A 22,063-nucleotide genomic window follows, 5' to 3' on the forward strand; every position below is an offset into this window, starting at 1 on the left:
CTTTTTGCAACGGCGTCGTCATCAACCCGGCTCTGGATAGCTCGAGAGGACAGGTGTGTTTCTAGCTGCCCCTAGACAAGTCCAGGACATTCTACACATTTCAGAGACACGTCCTAGGACTAATGCAATAGTACAAGGGCGGATCTGAGAGGGCAATCGGGGAGTTCCAGCCGAACATATGTCAAGCACGAAGCCCTCACACATCTAGATCCTGGAACCCCAGCTACCCTAGGTCTATAACCATCCTCATATCGAGCTTAGCAAGTGCGAATCCCCGCCAGCAGACAGTTATGATAGGAATGCTATGTATGGTCGGCTAAATCGATGGAATTCTAGTGAATCCGGTGACATAGTAGTTCGCCGACAGGAAGTTGCCCGCCTCTCCCCTCAAGTCCAACACCGAAACAGAGTATTGGTTTCACCATCACCAGAACACAACTTCTCCCGTACGATATAGGCAGTGGCAACCCTGGCAACGTCATACCAGAGGCAGGTATGTAACTCCTCGTGCTCCAACTCTCTGTGTTGTAACAACTGCCGACCAGCCTTGCTAACCTCAACCCACCAGCATAACACAGCCCATCACCAAGCAAGGAATGTGCCATCCAGATCGGCATTTGGTCTGCCGCAAAAAGCCTGATACTAGAACGGTGTGTAATACACCGCATATGAGAATCTTGGAAGAGTTGCGTAACCCACCCCCCATCAGTCCACCGCGGTACCGACAGTATGGAACAAACGGGCCGTTTACCACGTATACAATTTTCTTCCTGCAGGTTCCATTTCTGGGATGCTCCCTCTGAGTATTGAAAGTAATGCCCTAATTCTGCTCGTTGCCCCGAAGCACAGTGAAACGTGCATGGTCGCTTTCACAGAGGGTGTGCTGCAACTTCTGCAGCACATCATGACTTCCACTACTACTTCGGCTACACACTTGTCAAGATTGTTCCATCCCGCGGCTAGATGCTCGAGAACCACAGCCCTACCGGCTGCATCGGTCTCTGCAGCGGCCCTATCTCCTACCCGGGCCTTCCGGATACTACTCCTGGCGGACTGCCATATGGATGTTGCTTGCCTTTGACATTGTTCTTCTCGGTCTGAAGTCTTGATTGGGAAGTATCTCATCAAACAGCTCTGATCAAGCTCTTTCATGCCTCGGCATGATACTCTCCAGGTATGACGTCCCCCCCTTCCTTGCCCCGTGCTTTTCTTTACCGCCCCTCGTCTGAAACTCCCATGATCGATGCTGCCCTCCGCAGGTTGGAGTCTCCTGTCCCTGGTCACGGCTTCGGTTTCCGGAACGAGTAGTGGGGTGCGAGATTCACAAGCCCCCTCCCCAACGCAGGGTTGCATTGCTCTATCCAGCCCAGAGGGAAACACGGTCGGAGATTATTCCAACGGTGAAGCAATGGACCGCGTACGCACACATATCTGGTTAAAGGTCAAACCCTCTGCTACGTATCATGGGTAGGAGACAAGGTGGAGCTTCTTGGGTCTCTCTTCATTCCCGAATGCCGCGCGGTTGCGGGAGACGGCACTTCATGGAGACACACGATGGGGACCCAACGCTAGTCCAGGAACCGAGAGCGGAACCTTTTCGCAAACCCCTGGGAAACTCAATAAAAGAGGAGCCCGAGCGAAACGTCAAGGTCGGAGTTGACGACGTAATGAGGCCCGACTCGGGATGCATCAACTACTTTGGCAGGTTGCTCCGTTCTAGAAGGTTTCCGTGGCATGATGGAGCTCAGTCTCACGAGCCATGCTCGCCCGTTGGTCGACTCGTAGACCACAGTTCAAACGGGCGTTAATTGCGTAGTTCTGTGTCGATTTCGACAGGGGCATCATCTGACGGTGCCGTGCGTGCCTTGTGCTTGCGTGTGTGTGTGTGGTCACCAGAACCTGGGCTATTGAATCTCGGGCCCCATTCAAAAGGTCCCTCCCCAATCATTTATTGAGCCCCAATACGGTACGCTGCGGGGTTTTTACCTCTGTCGAGAATATGAGAGAGAAGTCGACACGGAGGACGGAGTAAGACGTATAAGCAACAAGTTGGATGATGCCAAGGATGTCACTCCTCCGTATTCCGTACGGACACGGAGCAACATTACACCAACTGAAGAGACATAACTTGAGCTGTCACTTTCACCTTTACTAGCAACATTCTAGCTTCGTCCTCCCCAAGAGGCCGGGAACCGCTAGATCGAGGCCTGGGCCTTGTGGGTGCATCCCGCTAGCAAGCAGCCTTCGTCTGGCACGGCTGCGACGGGTACGGGAACGGGGGACGGAACGAGCGAACGAACGGAACATGGCATGTTCGTCCCATTATTTTTTCTCAACTGCAATCGAGTGGACCGTCAAGTTCCCCTAAATCCAATATTTTGGTCAAGGCCAGTGACGACGACGATATGAAAACCTTCTTGCCCACAACCCGCCCCTTGTAAGGTACTTGACACTATTGGCATTGGCATCCAGAGGAAGAAAAACGCCATACGCGGAAAACAAGGACCAGAGCGGAATTGGGGCCGGGAGACACTCAGACCAGTACCGGTGCCAAGGAAGACCCGGTACAATAGCTGAATCAAACACAAGCCGCGGCTCTTTGCATGTGATCGCCCAGACATTGTAATGCCGAGCAGTTGATGAGATGAAAAAGCCGTCATTGTAATGGAGAGAGGGCAAGGATGCTCGGTGAGTGATCCGCATAAGCACCGAGGTGACGCCCTCATGAGTTTCATGCGAGAGCGAGAAAAACCAGAGGGAATTTGGAGAAAGAAAACCAAAAAAGGTCTCCAAAAAGAGAAAAACCGCTCGGTATCGCTCTCTCCCTCCCTGCAGGGATTGAGATGGATGGGATTGCGTGTCCAGGGCTGAACCACACACGCCACCCCCTGGTCTTCTATTTCTTGCCTTAAGAGGAATCCTTCGGGAATCTTTCTGGAAGCTTACCGGAATAGGGGGTAGGGCGTGTGTTTGTTTCTTTGCTGCGCCCCCCTCTCCCTGTTAAAATGGAGCCTGGCCAGCCTGCCATCAGGAATCAGGATCCCTTCCATGGCAGCATCCTTCTGTCTATGGGTAACTGAAATGGGCGGCCGACTTGGGTTATAGTCGATACAACGGCGGTCAAGTTTTCAATACCACGACGGTCGACGATAAATAACCGCGGCCGAGAAACAGAAAAGGTATGCAAATGTAGGCACCGTAGCACTCTATACGGAGTACATGATGTCTGTGTGCGTCCAACAAGAGACACTTACGAGGCATCTCTCGGCCGATCTTGGCCTTAACGCCGTTTCAGACCCAAGGTTCTTGTGTGTCTGTCCCTCCCGACCACCGCAGGGCAAAAATGGAATGGAATGGTCGGCACTTTGCAGGACAGGACAGGAATTGCGACAGCCCTACGATGGACGGCCATCCTCTGCCGAGATGGATCGAGTCATTCTAGGCGTCAAACTCTTTTTTACTTCGCTTTCGTAACATGACCTTTCTTGTCGCTCACGCGGGGTTTCTAATTAATCTGCGACGCAGACCTGCGGCACAGGCTCTGGGTGCTCGGCCCTGTCAAACTTGTCAGTGAGCCACGTTGGAGGAGGGCTGGCAAAGCTTAATACCTCCTAGCCTCTCTCGCTTGAGATCCTTCTGCGTCGTCGTGGGGGTTGGTTGGGTTGGACAACGGTGAGTGGGCAGCATCGGTTAACAGGAAACAAAAGGTGAACAAGGGAGGGCAGCAACGCGGCACAGTATGTACACAGCCCTGTGTTGGTGTTGGTGTTGGTGTTGTTGACCTTGTTGTGTTTGTCTGTCGCTGATGTTGTGCTGCTGTTGGTCTTGATTCCTCAAGGAAGATCCGTGTTTCAAAATACGATATCTCGCTGCAGCCCAATTTCTCTGATGCCATACGAGACATGACACTGGTGGTTTGTCCACGAATCGCACAACTTGGGTGCGGCAGCCAACAGAACAAGCCCAACAACTTTTTGCCTTTCCCCCTCCTCTCGCTTTCGGTCTCTGTTATACCGCTCAGCGACCACAGCGTTGGACAGCTTCAATCTCTGTGAGACATGCCCGCCCTGCACTTCGCCAAAGCCGACGTCGCTGGTTGGCTAGACAGGCAACATCCCAGCTCTTTGCTTTTGTGCGAGCCGAGCGCCCCAGCCGTACCCGTCGCCATTCCCTTCTCCTCTGTGACAGGACGCTTTCAAGTCCAAAGAAGAAATGCCTCCCCCATTGCACGGTATTGTTCAGGTGAGGCGAGCAAGCCACGCTGTCAGCCCTTTACCTCACATCTTCAAGATCCAGCTCGCCAAGGTTGACGACTGATCAATCAATCACGGGTGGCGTTGATCAGGTGAATGCTGACCCTACTGTCGGTAAAATTGATCAAGTTCAGCTCTTCTCCAGTGCGGAATTAATACCCAAAAAACAACAATGTCACCTTGGTTCACTGACAAGTCGACGATGGCATCAACCCCACAAAACTCCCCAAGCTTCTGCAAGCCACCAGCTTTTCAGCTCAGCTCGAGACACCTCGCTTGGCTGATTGGGTCGAGATGATTCGCTAGATCATCCTAGGCGAACCATGTGGTGGGCTCGTGTGACGTCTAGGGCCGTTGTGCAGACATCTGCTTTTCTTCCTGTCTGTGTTTTTCCCATTCTTTTGTGTCTCTTGTCCATCTCTTTCCGTCAAAAAGGGGGCTCTTGGCGGGAGGCCTTGCGCCATGCCCAGACTGCCGGACAAGACCTGGGCAATTACCTTTTTGCTGTCCCCGGCCGGCTGTCAAGGGTTGCGTAGGCCTCCTACAGCCCCAGCTGGAGCCTCTGTCATGTCCCACCATCAAACGCAGGGGTGCGAGATGCTGCCGAGGCTTGTGGAGTTTATCAGAGGTCTTTGTCGACGGGGATCTTGCATCTAGTCTATCGCGAGACATAGGGCTGTAGTGCCCCCCGCCGAAACCTCCTCGATACGGGCCCAGGAAGAATGCCAAAGGGGGCCCAGGCCTTGGCCGTATTCTCTCCACTCACGCTCCACTGTCTCCCTTTTGCAACCTGGCTACAGGGCAGGGCAGGCAGGGACAGGTCCGCTTACTGTACGGAGTGCGGTACGGTACGCTCCAGCCAAGCATCACGCACAGGCTCCCCAGCGTGAGTCCCTCGTAAGTATGCTAAAGTAGTCGATAGCGGGAGCTTGGCTGTACCGCTATTCCGCATTTACTGTGCCACACAGGCCACGACGGCTGACTGGCAAATCGCCTCTCTGGTGGCATGGATATGCCTTTTTGTTTCCCAGAGGCAATCTCGATTCGCAACCCCGTGATATCCGTCGCATTGACTCGCTCTCGGATAGACTCTTCGGATAGTAGGGCGGTGATACCCAGTTGCAGATCTGTTGTGGATTCCATGAGAGTCAAGATGTGCAATCAATCGCCCCGTGTAAACAAATGGCGGTAAGATATTATCTCAGACCCAGTCGAAATAGGCCAAGTCCTAGGGGCGTGCCCAACTCTTGGTAGGCCGCGAAGCATAGTCGTAACCTGGAGCCTCAGCCACTGTTGACCAAGCTTGCTCCTGCGCATAGTAAACCATCCAGTAAGCTTGAATCAGCGCATGTCCCAAGCCTCATGGTCAAGCAAGAACGGTCCAGCCCGACGTCGACCTCTCTTGATGTCTCAGCTGCTCCGGCAAGTTCCATGTGTCCGCCCACCTCCCGTGATGTCGTCGAGTTGCCCTCAAGGCGTCCAGTCACAACCAGATGACCCAGCGCCAACTTGAGCAGACTTTCAACGACTATCGATTAGGGCGTCCGCAGACGCGTGGTTCGAAATGCTTGTTGAGCCCGGACCAGCCAACGCTTGGCCACATCCCGTCTCGAGCCCAAGATTGGTCACCGACGGCATTTCAAATCTCCAAGCCCACTTTTCCCTCAATAGTGATTGTCGACATTCCTCCAACGAGAAGCATGTCAGTGGTATGACCATGGCTACCCCTGAAGCCATTGCCTTGTCGATCTGGTGGCTGAGTGACATCGGAGGTAATGGAGGGCCAGATCTTGACGGAAGAAACACGCAATCTCGCAGTCGTATTCGAGAGCTTGCCAGGGAAGTTGAGTTGGCTACTCGTTCAGAATAGAAACAACTTGCAGTCGAGGTTGGTTGGAGAGACAGACAATGCGCCGACAGTGGCAGACGGGGTTAAGCGATGATCTTTGCTGTTCTAGGCCTTCAGCCGTCGGCCACAACCTGTCAAGCTTTCCCGATCCACTCGACGTTGCATTGCCACGGAATATCCGGGACGACGTTACGTTCTGTGAGCAGCTCGGAGATCTGATTTTTCAAGCCCTCTCATATCCAATCCCATATCGCTGGGCTTCATGTTTTTGCCTTGGAACATGCACGCGCCCTTGTGTCTGTCTGTGCCTCCTGATGATGGTGGCGCGCCTCTCCCGTATCCCGCAACTGCTAGCCCGTGGTGCGTGCCGACTGGTTGGAATTGGGCAGCCCTAGAAGGCTGTGTTCCAGGGAGGCGAACGAGGCTCCAGACCAGGTACGGGGCCGAAGCGCTTCGGTTGCTCGTGATGCTCACAGACCGTCATGGAGTTGAGATCACGACCCCTTGGTGGCCTCCAGGAGACCTAGCGGCTCCTCAGTCCCCGTGTTTGCAAAGAGTCCCAGCGGCTCCGGGAGCCTCTGCAGCCTCTGAGGGCATGGGAATGACAGGGCCCCTCGTCAGCCTGTGTCTGAACCTCGGCAACCCCACCACCCAATTTCCATGATTGCCACTAGACTTGGCTCAAAGGAGTCAATATCCCGTCTACTATCCATCAGGGAACCGGCTGTATGGGCCAGGACAAAGAGCTAATGCCACTCGCCGTTCCAGGAAACCAGACCGAACCTGATTGCCAGTGAGGCCTTGATGAGATGTCAACAATCCCGGATATCGGGGGGGGGGGGCCACAACCGAGAGGTGAAACCGGGCGAACTGACTGCGCCGAGCCAGCTAGCATGAGTATTGGATCTTTTGAGAGATGCTCGGATATTAGACAGACATTTGTCGAAATGCAAAAAGGGTCTGGTCCGGGGGGCTCTTGAAGGATTGGGATCTTGCATCTGTCAAACCCTCTTTTGGCCTCGCCTCGCAAGCATCCCATCCCTGGTACAGGGCCGTAGTGCTATGGGAGATCGACACGGAGGGCCGGTTAGAGAAATAAGGTGTTGCTGCGCCTCGCCAGTCGTCATCAGGTTTCAGGGATGCTCAATGAGGGCGCAATGTGCCGTGCATCGTAGCTCAGGCCTCGACGGTTGCAGCGTTGGCGGGTGTTTCGAGTGGATAGGGCGGCCGCACACAACAACCTGATTCATCCAGTCCCGCGCATCTTCTTGAAACTTGGTTTGGGCCTCTCGGTGCTACCTTGCGCATCAGAAATGCCAAGTACCAGCGTTGAACCAAGGTGCTGACGCCTCGCATTAAGCCACAGCTCGGTAGTTGGCTAGAGTCCACCGACACGAGAGCTGCGTGGGTCAATCTTGCCGGGATGCAGGATCGCCAACTTGATTCTGATACGTGCGAAAGTGTCGAGCCTTGTATTCGAAACGACTCTGCAAGGTGACCGTCGACGGCAGCTCACACCGCAGGGCAGGGCCTCAGTTGACCAGTGGCCGGCAGAGCACAGGGCTGAAGGATGAGGGTGTGTTTGATTGATCCCATTCTCTCCCACGCTTCAGTGGCTCCACCTGCCTGCCATGTCCCGATCATGCTAGAGCAGCAACGGTGCAGTTTCAAAGGGTTCAAAGACGTTGGCCAAAGTAACGGTAGCAGTAGCTCTGGGGGGTCCCCAGTGAGACAAACAAGATTGAATCATGTCACGACATCCGGCATTCTCCGTCATCAAAAATCACTTTATGGGATGGGATTGTTGAGACCGAGACCGACAATCCAAGAAACCTTGGTCTGTCGCTCCTTGTCGAAACCGAGTCATCAACCAGCATGGCCAACAGCCACCCCACCCTTGGCGGCCACTCATGTTGTTGGAGTCGCGCAACTGCCGTACGCATGAGGTCTTGGGCAGTGGATTCTCGACGAAGCTCCGAATCTGGCGGTTGAGTTTCTCTGGCGCCCGCGCGTCAGTGTCAAGCCAAGTCTGAGTCTGAGCCCGTGGCTACGGCTAGATCCATCACCAGCGGGCACCAAACGGCGAAGTGCCTACTGGATTCGTACTCGAGTCCGTGGGGTCCTGGAGGTTAGTAGCCACCCGCCGGCGAACTCTGGGTGCAGGATGCTCGTTCAGCGAGGGGGGGAATATCTCGAGGGAGGTGTTGACGTACTCGCTCGGGATGTGGATGGGAGTCGGGGAAGGGGGCAATTGGCCGCGTCAAGGGAAATGGCTGAGTATGCTGACGACGCTTGAGCATCCCTTGGGAACCAAAATAGTCATGGTTTGTAATGTTTGGCAGAGAATAGGTCATCATCACCAGTCGGCAGGGAGATTGATGGATGGATGATTCCGTGGAAGCATCAAAGAAGCAGAAGCAGGTACGAACTGCCGAGTGCTTATCCCGGCTGCCCTGAGCGCACACCAAAAGAGCAGGTGTGGCGCAGCAGCCTTGTGTCCCGTTGCGACACCCCCCTCCTTCGGGGTCCCGGTCTTCCAAATTGCCGGGAGTCGTTGAACTTACACCATGGCTCGTCATCTTATTCCGCGATGGATGGTTGTTCAACTCCGCTAATGCTCGCCGGAGGTCTTTCATTTCCTGTGTCTTGTGCTCGAGTCCAGCTCTTGGGAGGGGCTTGGAGCACTTGGCATGCTGGCCCCCGGAGACGATCACCACCGGATCCGGGTTGGGCCAAGAGCCGAGCGTTTCTCCATGCCCCGGTAAAGCCAAGCGTTGTCAGGCAATCTTGAATGCCCTTGCTTCAGCTTCATCCATCAATGTCGGACAACTTCCCCTTCTGTGCTCGTGATGCGGCCGTTCCCAGAAACCACCTGCATGCCGTGTTATCGGCTTCTCCAGCGGCGCCGCCTCCCCCGAGAGAAAAATCACGTCGCCGCACGTGTGGCTACCGGCCTGGACCAACCAGTCGGCGCACCAGGCCAGCCCTAACACTCAAAAGAAGGGGTCCGTCCCGCCTGCGCTGCATTGGATGGATTGGATGGGATGGTAGGGCTGAGCCAATTTCGCGCCATCTCTGCGCTGAGACCCCGAGGCCCGAGGCCCCGTGGTGGGTGTGGCGCGCGTCCGGTGGGATGTGGCGCACCCGTGTATAAGGTGACGCGGTACTCAGGGCTCCCCACCTCCCGAGGTCACTAGGATGGGAATGTCTCCAGCTGTGCTTGGCCAAGACACGACTCAGCGCAGAGACCCCCTGCGGAGCTGGCGTTGCTAACGCGGCGCTTGGGTGGAATGGTGAGCGATAGGGCTTAGCTGGCGGGTTCAGTTAAGGAGGCGCCCAGCGGAGTTTGCCGTATGCCGTTGATCGTGATGTTGGCTTGGTCATCATCTCCTAATGCCGTGCTAAACAAAGAAACAGTTGAAGTCTGTAAGTCGGCGTCGGCGTCGGCGTCGGCAAACGATGCGACTCGGCTTGACCTGGACACACGAGATTCCAAGCAAGAATCTGACAACTTATGCAGGATGGTCATTCTGATCCACATGTTTCGAACCCTCTTTACAATCCATCGAATGCGATTCGCCTGCGCGCGACTGACCCAAGTCTAGGGATAGCGTCATTTTTGAGAACAGACGAACCGGACCCAGCACTAGGCACTAGGAACACCATCGAGCGGGAACTGGCCCAGAACCCGCAGCTGGCATTCAGACAATTCGTCTGCCATGACGATGCCCTCCCTCGAGGAATCGGACCAGCGCCGCAGATTGAAGGACATGGCTCCATCCTCAACACCACCTCAGCTGAGTCGGAAGAGCCGCCATCCTGCAGCAGTGACAGACCGTTAGCCCAGCCTTGAAGGGCTACCATAACCGCCTGCCTCTTCGGGTCTCTGCTGCACCCGACGGACTGGTTTCGCCCTCGTAGTCATGACCAAGATCAGGAGGAACCAAGCCGAAGTCGGTTCATCTTTTAGTGTCACAAGTGTCGATGCGCTTTCCGCTCGTTAGCCCGAGCCGGCCGGGTGCAGGGATCAGGCCATAACGACTAACACCAGGTCAGTGGGGGATGGAGTGGTGGGAGATGCCCTCTTGCTGCTCGGCGCTGGGTTGGTTCAAGCGGGAGAATGACGCTTGGGTTAGAATTGGACCGGCCGGACTCTAGGCAGCCGAATTTGCACTCTATCTCCGGCACTGAGCCGGTTAATATGGCCGGATTCTTGCATCCTACATCCGGCACAACCGGATATTGGATGGAGGCTCTTGCGAGGTCGAACTCGTCTCTCTAAAATCGGTGAGAGGATTCAACATATCTTGAAGGATCAAGGTGAACCGCCTAGTGTTCCTTGACTGGCGAGGCAGGATTTCTGAACCCGTCCGTAAGCCTACCAACCAGAAGAAACAGAACCTTTTGGAATCCTCGCATCCTCTTTTGCAACCTCACCTCACTTTGACTTGTCGCATGTCGTCAGGCGATCCCTCATCAGAGATACGATCCAGGGGGTCCCGCCTTGTATCCCTGGAGATCCTGGTAGATCTCCCATCCCCATCGGCACGCGGGGTTCCTCCATAACCCTCCGGACGCGACGCCTTTTGCATTCGAGTGCGTGAATACGGTCCGAGTCTGTTTTGTGCGGTGGTGACAAATGCAAGAGACGCATTGTCAACTTGGCGTGGGATGATGCCCAGTGAAACCGAAACAGCGACATCCAATACTAGTCAAGCCTGCTCTGCCCTACTATGTACCTCTCTATTCTATGTTTGGCAGGTCGCAGGAGTTATGGGGCGAAACCCAGGAACATCATCTCCAGAAGCGCCGAGTCTTGTAGTGTAGTGTAGGTCAGTCATGATGATGATCATGATGATGATGATGATGGGATGGTAATTGCCGTTGGACAAGGAATGGTGCGTGAAATGTTGTCCGCTGAGCCTCGCCTTTGCGTGTTTCTGACCAGGCGTCGAAGCAAGCTGAGTTGAGAAGCCAAAGCTTCTTGGCATGGCGAGAGGCGTTGGGGGAGCTGAATTCCATTCCATTCGCCAAGAGCAAGGCAAGGTTTATTTTGTCAGCGCCGTTGCCTGTTGCCCGAGGTGCCCGATGAACCTGGAGGGTGAGCGAACTGGGCTGGGTTCGGGCTCCAGAGCTCCCCCATCCCTTTGACTTGACTTGTGGCGCCGTGGGTAAGGGAAGGGAGGAGAGTCAGGCTACGGCCACGGCCACGAGGGGCATGACGAAGGCGGCATTCAAAAAGTTGCCGACTTGGGCCAAGAATGGAAGCGGGTCGAAAGCAAGGCGAACTTGACAGTTTCTGAAAGCCACGAGGCATTGGGCAGGCAAACATGGGCGGGTAGCGGGCATCACCAACTCCCGTGTTGCGTCGCGCATACATGCGCACTACAGCAACGGACATACGTACTATCATGGATGGCCCGTAGGGCTTCATCCAAGGCTCTTCCCCGGAGCCTTACAGGATCCGCCCTGCTGATGGAGTCGGAGTCAACCACTGTGGGCTGCTGGGCAAACCCAGGAATAGCAGCGGGAGGCGGCGCATGAGGGCCAGTGAGGTTTGCAGGCGAAAAGAAGGAGGATGGAAGCGACCAAAAGCATCCATCCAGGATCAGGGAAGAAGCTTGTTGTTGGGCGTTGGTTGTATCGAGAGCAGCAAGATGCAGCATCTCTCATGCAACCCCCTCGCACCCTCGGCCTTGTCACCAACCGTCAACATCCAGGAAAATAGAAACACAGACAGACAGAAAAAGGCAAAAAAATGTGGAAAAAATCACCCGCCCGCCCAACGCAATGGGGACTGACAGACATGAAGGGTGCGTTGCGCCAACGGCGATCCGAAAAGGGTGCTCGCTGCGCAGTGCCGATTCGGTCGGGGTAGAAGGTGAGCAAGGGCTGACAGAGGCTGACGAGGGCTTGCTCAATCCAATCCATGGTACTTGACCTAGAGCAGAGGACTTGTACCTTTGGAGACCACGCCCACAATTGTCGGCCCTACAGCCTACCCACCCCTCCCCCGCGAAGCTATCCCGCACACACCCTCTCACACTCCCCTCCACTCCCTCCCCCAAGTGCAGCCCTCCAGGGCACAGGGCTATAGGGCCCTTCCTCCCCGGCTGGGAGATGCCCACTCGAGAGACAGGGCTCAAGAGCCCGTAAGGCGGGCAGTTCACAGGGCTCCTCAGGCTCAGGCAGCCCGGGGCGGGGGGTTGGTTCAGGTGGTGGGCCACGGGCATGCTCAAAGGCGGAACGCAAGCCAGATTCGAAGCCGCACCCCCTTGGGGAGATTCTGCATCTCAGCCTGGAGCTCCAGTGCGATGGATGTATGTAGGTGCTCTAATGTAAGCAACGAGTGCGAGCGAGGTCAGGGGGGTTGAACGATGAATGGAGATCAAGTCATCAAGTCCGAGGATGACATTGAACGAGAGCGAGCGCAGGGCTCACAGAGGAAGAGGGAGACGATGGATCTCTCCCACATCACGATCTTTGGGCGACATGACATACAAGCGGGCGTTGGCTACGAGTACTGTACGGTACAGCACAAACGGACCCATCATGGAGCTCTGTCCAAATGAATGCCCGCCGACGGAGCACTATATGCGTGCGCCGCAGTTGGCCACAGAGACATCCATGGACGGGATAAGGATAGACTGACAGGCCCAACTGACAGTTGTACGTAGTAACACATGTGCTGCGAGGCACCCTTCCCTTCCATGGATGGGATCCTTTTGCCTGGTGGATGCCACCACACACGCCCCCTAAATGCGCAGGTAGGCACGCACTGATGCTACAAGGCACGGATGTGCAAACTGCATCTAGAGGCGACCCTTGGGAGGATGGACAAGTAATAGGGCACCTCGCAACTTTTCACTCTTTCAATTATTATGCGCACGCCCTTCCACACGCCCCCCCATTGCACCTCTTCTTGGGGACATCTCCCACATCTTTTTCTCTCCCCGTGCTTGTTCTCTTTCAGCTTTTTTTGTGCCCTCATCTTCTTGTTTTTCAGTCTGTTCCCGAGGAATTTTGAACAGAAAAGGAAAAAAAGAGGGAAAAACAAAAAAACAAACAAAAAAACAAAAAATACCTTGCCCAGTCCACCAACTCTCGGCGTGTGCGTACATGCTTGCGTCCGCCTCCCCGCTGTTGTCGTCACGCCTAATTCCGCCACATTCTCCTCGTGGTGAGGCTACCCTCTGGAGCGGGCTAGTCGTGGACCTCTTTCCCTTTTGCTCTTTACTGCGGTACATGGGTGCCAGTCTAGAGAGCGCCTGCCAGCTCCAGGAACAGCAACGTCAACAATCTTAACCGCCGCCCGACCTTCTCCCACCTTTCCATTCTTCAACACCACATCCCGCTCTTCAAAACTCTTTTTTTTTTATTCTTAATTCGTTTCATTCCCTTCCCTCCCCCTTCTATTTCATCTACTTTCTCGCCTCTCCTTTCCCCCTCTCCCTCTCCATCCGCCATACTCATACTCCCCCTACTAGACCAGGCCACTTTCAGAGCAACACCCCCAGCGCGCTCTGTCATTCGTCGCTTCTTTACGGCACCGGCGGCCCCAGCTGGATCTCTTGTGGTGTCTTGGACCTAGCGGCTGCTCCGAGTCCATAACATCGCCACTGCAGAACCACTCCGTCTCACCCTGCGCAACGAGTCGCCGGGAAAGGGCAGGCGAGAAAAAAAAGGAGGCCGCTGGCAAACCCAATTCATAGGGTACCGAAAGAAAGGGTCGTTCACGTCAGGGATCGGCCCTTCGTCATCCTAGCTCAAGCCTCCCCGAACTTCAGCTGTCATTGTCTTGCCTCGTGCTCCATCCTCAGCTCGACAGGTCAACCGCCAAGCTCAACACCATGGCCTTCCCACCACAATATAGAGACGCCGCGCCGCCTCTCCCGAGCATCATTGCCCCTCCCCCAGGCGACCGGTTCCGATCACACGCGAGTCATCACGAATTGCCTTTTGGTCGGAGTCCTGCCATGTCAATACCAGGAATCCAGACCCCCAACGACGTCCCTCCTCCTTTGCCTCCTCCTCGATATTTCCCAGGAGCTGATCAACCTGCTCCTCCCGAAGATATGGGTATCAAGCGCGAGTATACTACACATGGTTCCTTTGCTAGCGGTTACGGAAGCATGACCTCGTCATATCACGATGAACATCCCATCTACCAGCGAAGGGACACTGGTGACCGAGACGAGGGTTATGCCAGTTACTCATCAACCGACAGGTATGGGATTTACAATGCCACCAGCGGCTGGCCCTGCCAATGGCCTCCCAGGAATTCTGGTGTCGACTCATTGTTCAGGGACATCAACTAACGCTGACATGAACAGGTCTCGCGAGTCTATTCCTACAAGCTTTGGTCGTCTCCACGACCACTTTCAGTTCCGATCCCCTGCCGATATTGACGGTGACAGCCTTAAGAAGAAGCTTGGCCCAATCAGACTCTCCGAAAGGTCACCGCCGCGATCACTTCTCAGTGCCTCAGCCGCCGAGCCCTTCTCCCGGAGGCCTTCAGCAGAGGGGCGATTCCCTCCCGCGCTCAGCTTACCCGTCCAGCTTCCCATCCACACCCGCAACAGTATCCTGGGCTCCCCAGCAAGGCTGACTGAGACGCCAATTCACACTGCCATCTCCCCACGAAGCACCCCCTTCCACTACGGAGATCGGTCACCTAACGATAGCTCTGATATCGATCGCTCCCCTCGAACACGAACCAAGAGGAACAACAGCGATGATGCTACGTCAACACACTCGAGCTACGATTTCAATGGGGAAGACATGGAGATGGAAGATGGACAATCGCTAAAGAGACTTCACATCGATGATGCCTACATGCCAGGTGGCCAGAAGCGGAGGGCAGCCAGTCCGAATGACCCCAACGATCACCTTCTCGCCATGACGGCCGATTTCTCGCGTCGACGTGACCTGAGCTCTCGTGGCTCCCCTACACGGCTTGCTTCTCTGGCTCGAGGAGCTACAATGCCTTCGGTGTCGACGTCTCGATCCAACTCATACATCTCGACAATGTCCATCCCCACAACGAGTATCACTACTGCCAATTCTTATGGTCGACGTTCACCTGTAGGATTGTCACCTGGTGGCATTTCCCCCACTTCGTGCAACTCGCCTTACACGGCGCCCGTCTCCCTCAACCCCAGCCCTCGAACCTCCATCTCGGGTCGCGGCTCCGTCCACTCTAGGACCGTCTCGGGAGCTAGCACGCGCAAGATCACTGAAGTACAAAAGCCTGGCGGATCCAAGATGCAAGGTTTCTTCATGTGCGAGTGCTGCCCCAAGAAGCCAAAGCGATTCGAGACGCTCGAGGAACTCAAGTAAGTCAGATTTAATTACGACATCAGCCATCTTACGTGAAGTTGTGTCAGATGATGGTTTTACACGATTGTATGTGGAACATGGTTGCTGACAAAAAAAAACTAGCGCCCACGAAGCTGAGAAGCAATACGAGTGCAGCTTTTGCGGAAACCGCTTCAAGAACAAGAACGAGGCTGAGCGCCACCAAAACTCGCTCCATGTGCGTCGCCATTCGTGGTCATGCTCTGCGCTCTCTGGATATGACCGGGCCTTCCACGACTCGACCAACCGGCCTGGAGAAGCTGACACCTGTGGCTACTGCGGCGACGAATTCCCGCGGTCTGGACGCGGGCCTGGCACAGGAGTGCTCAGCGGTGGTAATGCGCCTCGACACGCCACAGACCAGGATTGGGACGAGCGGATCAAGCACCTGCAAGAGGTGCACAAGTTTAGAGAGTGCAACTCGTCTAAGAAGTTTTACCGTGCGGACCACTTCAGACAGCATCTGAAGCACAGCCACGCAGGCACGAGCGGCAAGTGGACCAACATGCTCGAGAACGCCTGTATGATGGACGAGGACCCAACCCCCCGGTAAATACTGGATAAGAAATGGAACGATCAACCATAACCCAGGTTCGGCCGCGCACACAACAAAGGGGCACTGGAGTTGAATGAGAGGTCGGCCGCCAGATGACGACGATTCTGGGGTGGTATGTTGGAAATTCAAGATGAGTGGAGGATGGGGTTGATGAAGGCGGGGTACAAAACGAGCCGTCGCCGCTAGGAGATGTCAGTGGGTCACAAAACAGCACAGGGGGAGCCTGGACTGCCAAACGAGACGAGACGGGCCAAAACGCGGCCGACGACTCAAAGACCGATGATACGGATCGACAATCATCCAGCCCAGACGGCGTCTTCAAAAGGTTTAGGACGACGACAAGTCAAGACAAGACGCGCGCACAGCACAGTTGCACAACTTTCCATCCACCCATGGGATGCGCGGCCACCCAAGCATCCCATGCTTAGCGAACGAGTTAAACGACAAATTGTGGAGAAGAAACTGTTTCGCGTTGACGGACTGTCGCAGGATGCAGATGCGGCAAGACTACAAGGCGAATCAGCGAGCGGCTAGGCGACGGGCGCTGATCTCCCGAGTCCCATCGGGATATTCCGCGCGCAGCGAACGTGCACAGGGCGTGCTTGACCGTACCCAACTGCTGGGGTCAGTGGAGGGCTGAACCGACCGGCCATTGTGGCAGTGCTTTCGAGAGGGAGGGACAGGAAATGATGCTGCCGTGGATCATGGACCGCCCTTTCGCACCGACAAGCAAAGCAGTGCGGCATTTGGACGACGGCTCGACTCGACTCAACCTTGGCTGGATAGCTAGGCGTTCCTAGCGGAGACGTCTGCATCACGACCACATGGCGTCTTTGGGCTGAGTCTCGAATGGCGAAAGGTTCGCCCGGTCTGACAGCCTCAGTTGCGTCTGGTGAAATGAGTTTTGGCGATGGAACAGCACCACTGTGGATGGCAGATGGCGAGACGGTGGCCTCTGGCCATGCGTTGGTGGAGGCGCTACTTGCTGACTGGGCTGAAGATCCCTGCTGGCAGCCTGGGCACGGTTGAGCAACCTTGACGACTGCCGGTGCCAGCTACACGAAAGAAGGTTATGACGAAAGGAACCGGGCGTTATTGACATGATCTGGGTTTACACTACAGTTTATTATTTGGGGTTGTCGCTCATGTACAACTCGCAAGACAAAGAGGGGAGGAAATGGGCTTTACTTCGTATACATATTAGCTGACACAGCTTGATGCTGATGTCGCATGCATCATCTCATGGGTAACGGCACAAAAAGGTTCTATCATGGCAACGGACACGGAAACGGAAACGGCATTGGGACGGATGGCACTTTGATTTCATGTTTGGGTTCCTGGGCAATCAATACACAGCAGCAGAGCAGAGCAGACGAGAAGATTTAGCAAGGTAGTGAGTGTGAAGCGATCCATACAATGTAGCAGTCAATGAACAAGAATAAAAAATGTGAAAGCAAAGCAAAGCAAACCAAGCTCGCGTCCTCCCGCCCGTGTCCCGTCCCGCCCGTCCTGTCCTGTCCCAAGTACCCGGTTACCCTTGTGATGCAACGATCCATGGTGAAACGCAGGGCTCTCAAGGCAGATGGGGGTTGTGCAGAGAGGCGTTGCAGGGTCTAATTGTTGAGGATGGAAATTTCCATGATAAAGGCCTCGTGGTTAATCTGCAGTGCATGCACCCATGGTTTCAGCCTAGACGAGGTAGAAATTCAACGGTTGCTTGGCAAGGCTGTTTAAACAAGCAACCAAGTTCATGATGGGGTCCTGAGCGGAATTACAGATATAACCAAGCTGCGAGTTGAAGACACCAGCTGCCTCTTTGGGAAATTCGTGTCTCTTGGCAAAAAAGAGGGTGTGCAGTCGTCATTTCTCATGTTGAGTTTTTTCATTCTCTTCAGCTTGGGCAGAAAGAAGCTGAGCCTAGAGCTAATGCACTCTTCTTGCTCATGGATAATTATCGCTCTTGCTCCCCTTTTACGAAGCTGTGTATTTAATTCGGTGAGAATACGGGAGGATCCAACAGTGATTCTTGGCGGAGACGGAGCAGGGTCCAGGTCACGTGGTGGACACGATAATGAAGATCGCCCTGTAAGGCTTGGGGTCAGGGATAAGGGTCCTGGCAGTGAGGCTGGAGGCCCTTTTTTTGAGTTTAAAAATCCAATAGCGTGGGAAGAGAGATGAACATGTTACGAAGTGCATGCCCTGTTTGGGCTAGCAGCGTGACGAGGGAAAACAAAATGTCCCAGGGTTTTCGAGGTTTGCTAAGATTTGGCGTCGGGCGTGGCTTGGGGATTAAAAAAGACTGAGACATTGGATGGAAAAAAGGGTCCTTTTTGACGGTCCTTTTTTGTGGCTGGTGAATGGGAATTTCAAAGTGTGGCTCGTGTGGATGGCGGGGTAAATGCGGTCGTGGCGCGTGAAGGAGGGGCAATGGTGGAAAAAGTTGTCACGGTTGTGAATCACACCGAGATCTATACATTGAACTTTGTCGATGACTGCTGATTTTGTTGATATATTTCTGGCCCTTTCTTCGAGCACGATATATTTCTGCGATAGACGATAAACGTCACGCATAGACTTACTTGCGACTCCTCGACACGCCACGAGAGACCCGAATCACGACCCAATTCGACCTGCATCCTGGCGGACGAAAATATCAACCGAGGCGACCACTACGCAGTCAGCGACCTGGCAGCGCAGCAAGACGAAAAGGAAGACACGCGTCTGCAGCAGTGGGAGGACCTTGGGCACCAGTTTGAAGTCGGAGAACTAGAGCTCCTCAAGCGGAGCATCGCACAGATGGCGTTGAGTCGCATCGACGGGCAGGACGAGTTGTTTGTTGGTGGGTGAGTAAACTGATACCCTCGAATAAGCCCCATGTGACGCTTCATGCGTGACTAGGTTATGCTCATGCTGCATAGGCTCTGGGCTCTGCGCCGTTCCGACTCGTTGACCGACCGTCGCATCACGCACGTCCTGTCCCTTGTCCCGTTCAACCCGTCGGCACTCAAGAACTTCAAAGACGAACCCTGGATCGACTACGGAAAGGACTTTCGTCACCTCGTCATCGACATTGACGATGTGGATGACGCTGACCTGCTGATCGAGCTCCCCAAGGCTGTCAGATTCATCGAGGAAGGTCTGAGGGCGAGCCGACGCGAGGATGGAGTCAAGGTGGAGGACGCAGACGATGGGGGTGTCTCATTAGAGAAGGGAGTCGAGGATCTGAATATTGACGACAATAATGGCAAGAAGGAGAAGGGAGGCGTCTTTGTTCATTGCGCCGTCGGAAAGTCGAGGTCGGTCTCTGCGGTTATTGCTTACCTGCTCTGGCGCTATCCGAACCGGTTCGACCCCAATATCACGCCTACGGCCATCTCGGACCCGACCCACGCCATCCCACAGCCTGAGGTGAATCGCTCGCGAAAAGCCACGGCCCAGGAGGCGGTCCACGCCGCTCTTACCTTTGTTCGACGCACCCGCCCCATGGCCGAACCCAACCCTGGATTCATGGATCAACTCGCCCTGTGGTGGGAGATGGGATGTCCCGATGACGTCGAGGCTCACCCAGTCTACCAGCGGTGGGCTTACAAGCGCGAGGTGGAGGAGAACCTTGCCGTCGGCCAGGCACCTTCGAGGCTCCGTTTCGAGGACGAGGAAGCTCAGCCTCGTGACGAATCGGGCGTCAGTCTACGATGTAAGAAGTGTCGTCGCACCCTGGTCACAGCCCCCTTCATCATCGATCACCGTCAGCCTGACAAGAACTCGCCTGCGACTCCCTGCCAGCACTTCTTTGTCGAGCCGCTGAGCTGGATGCGAAGCGTGCTGGGGAAGGGCGAGCTCAACGGACGGCTGCTATGCCCCAACGCCAAGTGCGGCGCGGGCGTGGGTCGGTACGACTGGAAGGGATTCCGGTGCTCTTGTGGGGGATGGGTGACACCGGCGTTCTCGCTGCAGAGGGCGAGGGTGGATGATGTGGTGAAGCGGCCGGTAGGGCTGGGCGCCAGCCAGAGCATGGGTATCCGGATGCCGCCCGGCGCAGCAGCTACGCGAAGCGGAAATTTGTGAGAAGCAAGTGTGATTCCACTGCAGGTGGCAGAAACCCCCGCGAGGTCGCCGACCCGAAGTCCCAAATGTCCGATACCAGGCTCCGTCGCCGAGAGGATGGCCGGGGACCCACCGGGCCCCGAACTCGGCTGCAGAACCGGGGACAGACTGGATGTCTACACATACGATATCTTCTCCTCTGTCTAACAAGGAAGATTCCGTCCTCGATCCTTGCATCGCCTTGTCAAAAGAAGGTATGAGTAGCGAGCCGGCCACTGAGAGAGTGGGCGAATGCGCAGTGGGGTATGTGCATTCTCACACAGGCGGGAGGCAGACAGTTAGGGCTTACAGGGCGTGTCGTGGAAAAAACGTGCGTGTGTGAAGGCAGGCCAGACCATGCATGAGGTGTCATAGAGGGGCAGGCAGCAGAGCCGGGAGGTTCGGAGGGTATAGAAGGGTATTCATACTCGGAGGGATCATCAGAGGCAAAAGACGGGAGGATCGGATGGTTCCTGGAGATGGGAAGAGGGCACGCCAGACGGCATTGGGAAATAAGATTGCGAGGCAGAAGCATCCGACGAGTTTCAATAATGGCCCGTCTTGGTCTTTTGACATCAGCACTAGGGTCCCCCGGCCGATCATACCTGTCAGACATGGTGTCTTGGATTTGCGATCTCAACCAGGCAGAAAGAAGAAAGAAGAGGACACACTGGGACAACATGATGACCCGCCTAACGAGGCTGATGACGGGCTGCCAAGTGAAGAGATGGGCCCCTCTCGGGCACACACGACATGACATGGGGTGGACGGATGTGTTCTCGAATGTCATGGCCCCTTGTCGGGCGATGCCTATTCTGTGGTCAGCGATATCCATCTCGGACAGGCATGATCCGAAAGAAGAGATCCCCGCTCACTCTGCCTGGGGCGGCGGCGGTGCGCTATGGTATAGTTCGCCCGGGTTGTTTTTTTTGCTTGTTTTTTTTTTTTTTTTTTTTTCTTACTAGTAGCAGTAGCAGCCTTGGAAGGATCAGCACGATTTAGAATCACCGTCTTACTGTTTCGAAAAATGGAGAGGGGAGGGGGGAAAACACCCCTCGGACTCGGACTCCGCCACCGTAAGGCTGAACGCCCGATCGGTTCCAGGACCAATGAGAGATTCACAACATTACAAAGACTGCCTACAGTACAAGAAGCAATGCCCGGATATCGTGGGCTTTGCCAAGACCCTGGTCAAAAAGGTGGTGTTGGTGGTTTTGCCTAGATGGGGCTGAAAGAGAGAAGTGAGTGTCAGCAAGGCAGCCAGCCACATTGGCGGGAACACACTCGATTGGATGACTCTTTTCAGCTCTCGATCAATGATCTGAGTGGATTTTGTTATTGTTTTGCGATCTATGATTGTATCAAGCTTCTGACAAGTGGCTGGCTAACCTAGCAAAAACAGTACTTGCCTGCTTACGACTGTGGATTCTCCCCTGTGGAGTTCCCCTCGCTTCTCGGCGGTTGCCTTATGGGGCATTTATTGGAATCTCGTCGTCCTGTTTTGGGCTGATTTTGCGCCTTTTTGCTATGGGCCTTGTGTGTGCGATAGGCTGCGGAAGTGTTAGTGGCCTTAGACTATCAACTCCACTACCAGTGCCAAGAGCTCGCAACCATGGGATGCCACGGGAGAGGAGAGCTTCTCTTGATGGGGAGAAGTCTTGTCATGCGGTGGCCATAGCTTCAACTGACAAAGAAGGTGATGACGTCTTGACGAGCGTTGTTCCCAAAGCTGTCACTGACATGGTTCTAGGATACCCACCTCCCTCGAGTCTTGATACCTTCTTTGGAGGACGCAGCAAAACAACAATGCGGGACACGGATCACGAGGCTCTCCGCGTTTTTTGTGTTGCAGAACCAACCTGCTTTTGCTTGTTTACACTTTTGATCTAGCGTCGTCGAACCACACCCTATCTACCCGTTGCGTGCCTCATCGAACAAGGCCCTTTTTATCCATCTGACTGCATG

The 22,063-nt window shown here is 54.9% G+C and overlaps 1 protein-coding gene and 1 pseudogene across 2 annotated transcripts, besides 1 other annotated feature; both read left to right on the top strand.

Moving 5' to 3' along the window:
• Positions 1-13,952: 13,952 nt before the first annotated feature.
• Positions 13,953-16,012, top strand: NCS54_00189900 (Hypothetical protein; the record flags this gene model as incomplete). The annotated part of the gene is made up of 3 exons (XM_053147514.1): positions 13,953-14,329; positions 14,436-15,437; positions 15,544-16,012. 3 exons carry the CDS (start codon positions 13,953-13,955, stop codon positions 16,010-16,012), a joined length of 1,848 nt encoding a protein of 615 aa, XP_053003489.1.
• A 2,556-nt stretch (positions 16,013-18,568) lies between these two features.
• NCS54_00190000 lies at positions 18,569-20,080 on the top strand (annotated as a pseudogene). The gene is made up of 2 exons: positions 18,569-18,858; positions 18,934-20,080.
• Positions 18,569-20,080: a sequence feature.
• Positions 20,081-22,063: the final 1,983 nt, after the last annotated feature.

Source organism: Fusarium falciforme, chromosome 1 (assembly GCF_026873545.1).
Source record: "Fusarium falciforme chromosome 1, complete sequence".
Classification (NCBI taxonomy): domain Eukaryota; kingdom Fungi; phylum Ascomycota; class Sordariomycetes; order Hypocreales; family Nectriaceae; genus Fusarium; species Fusarium falciforme.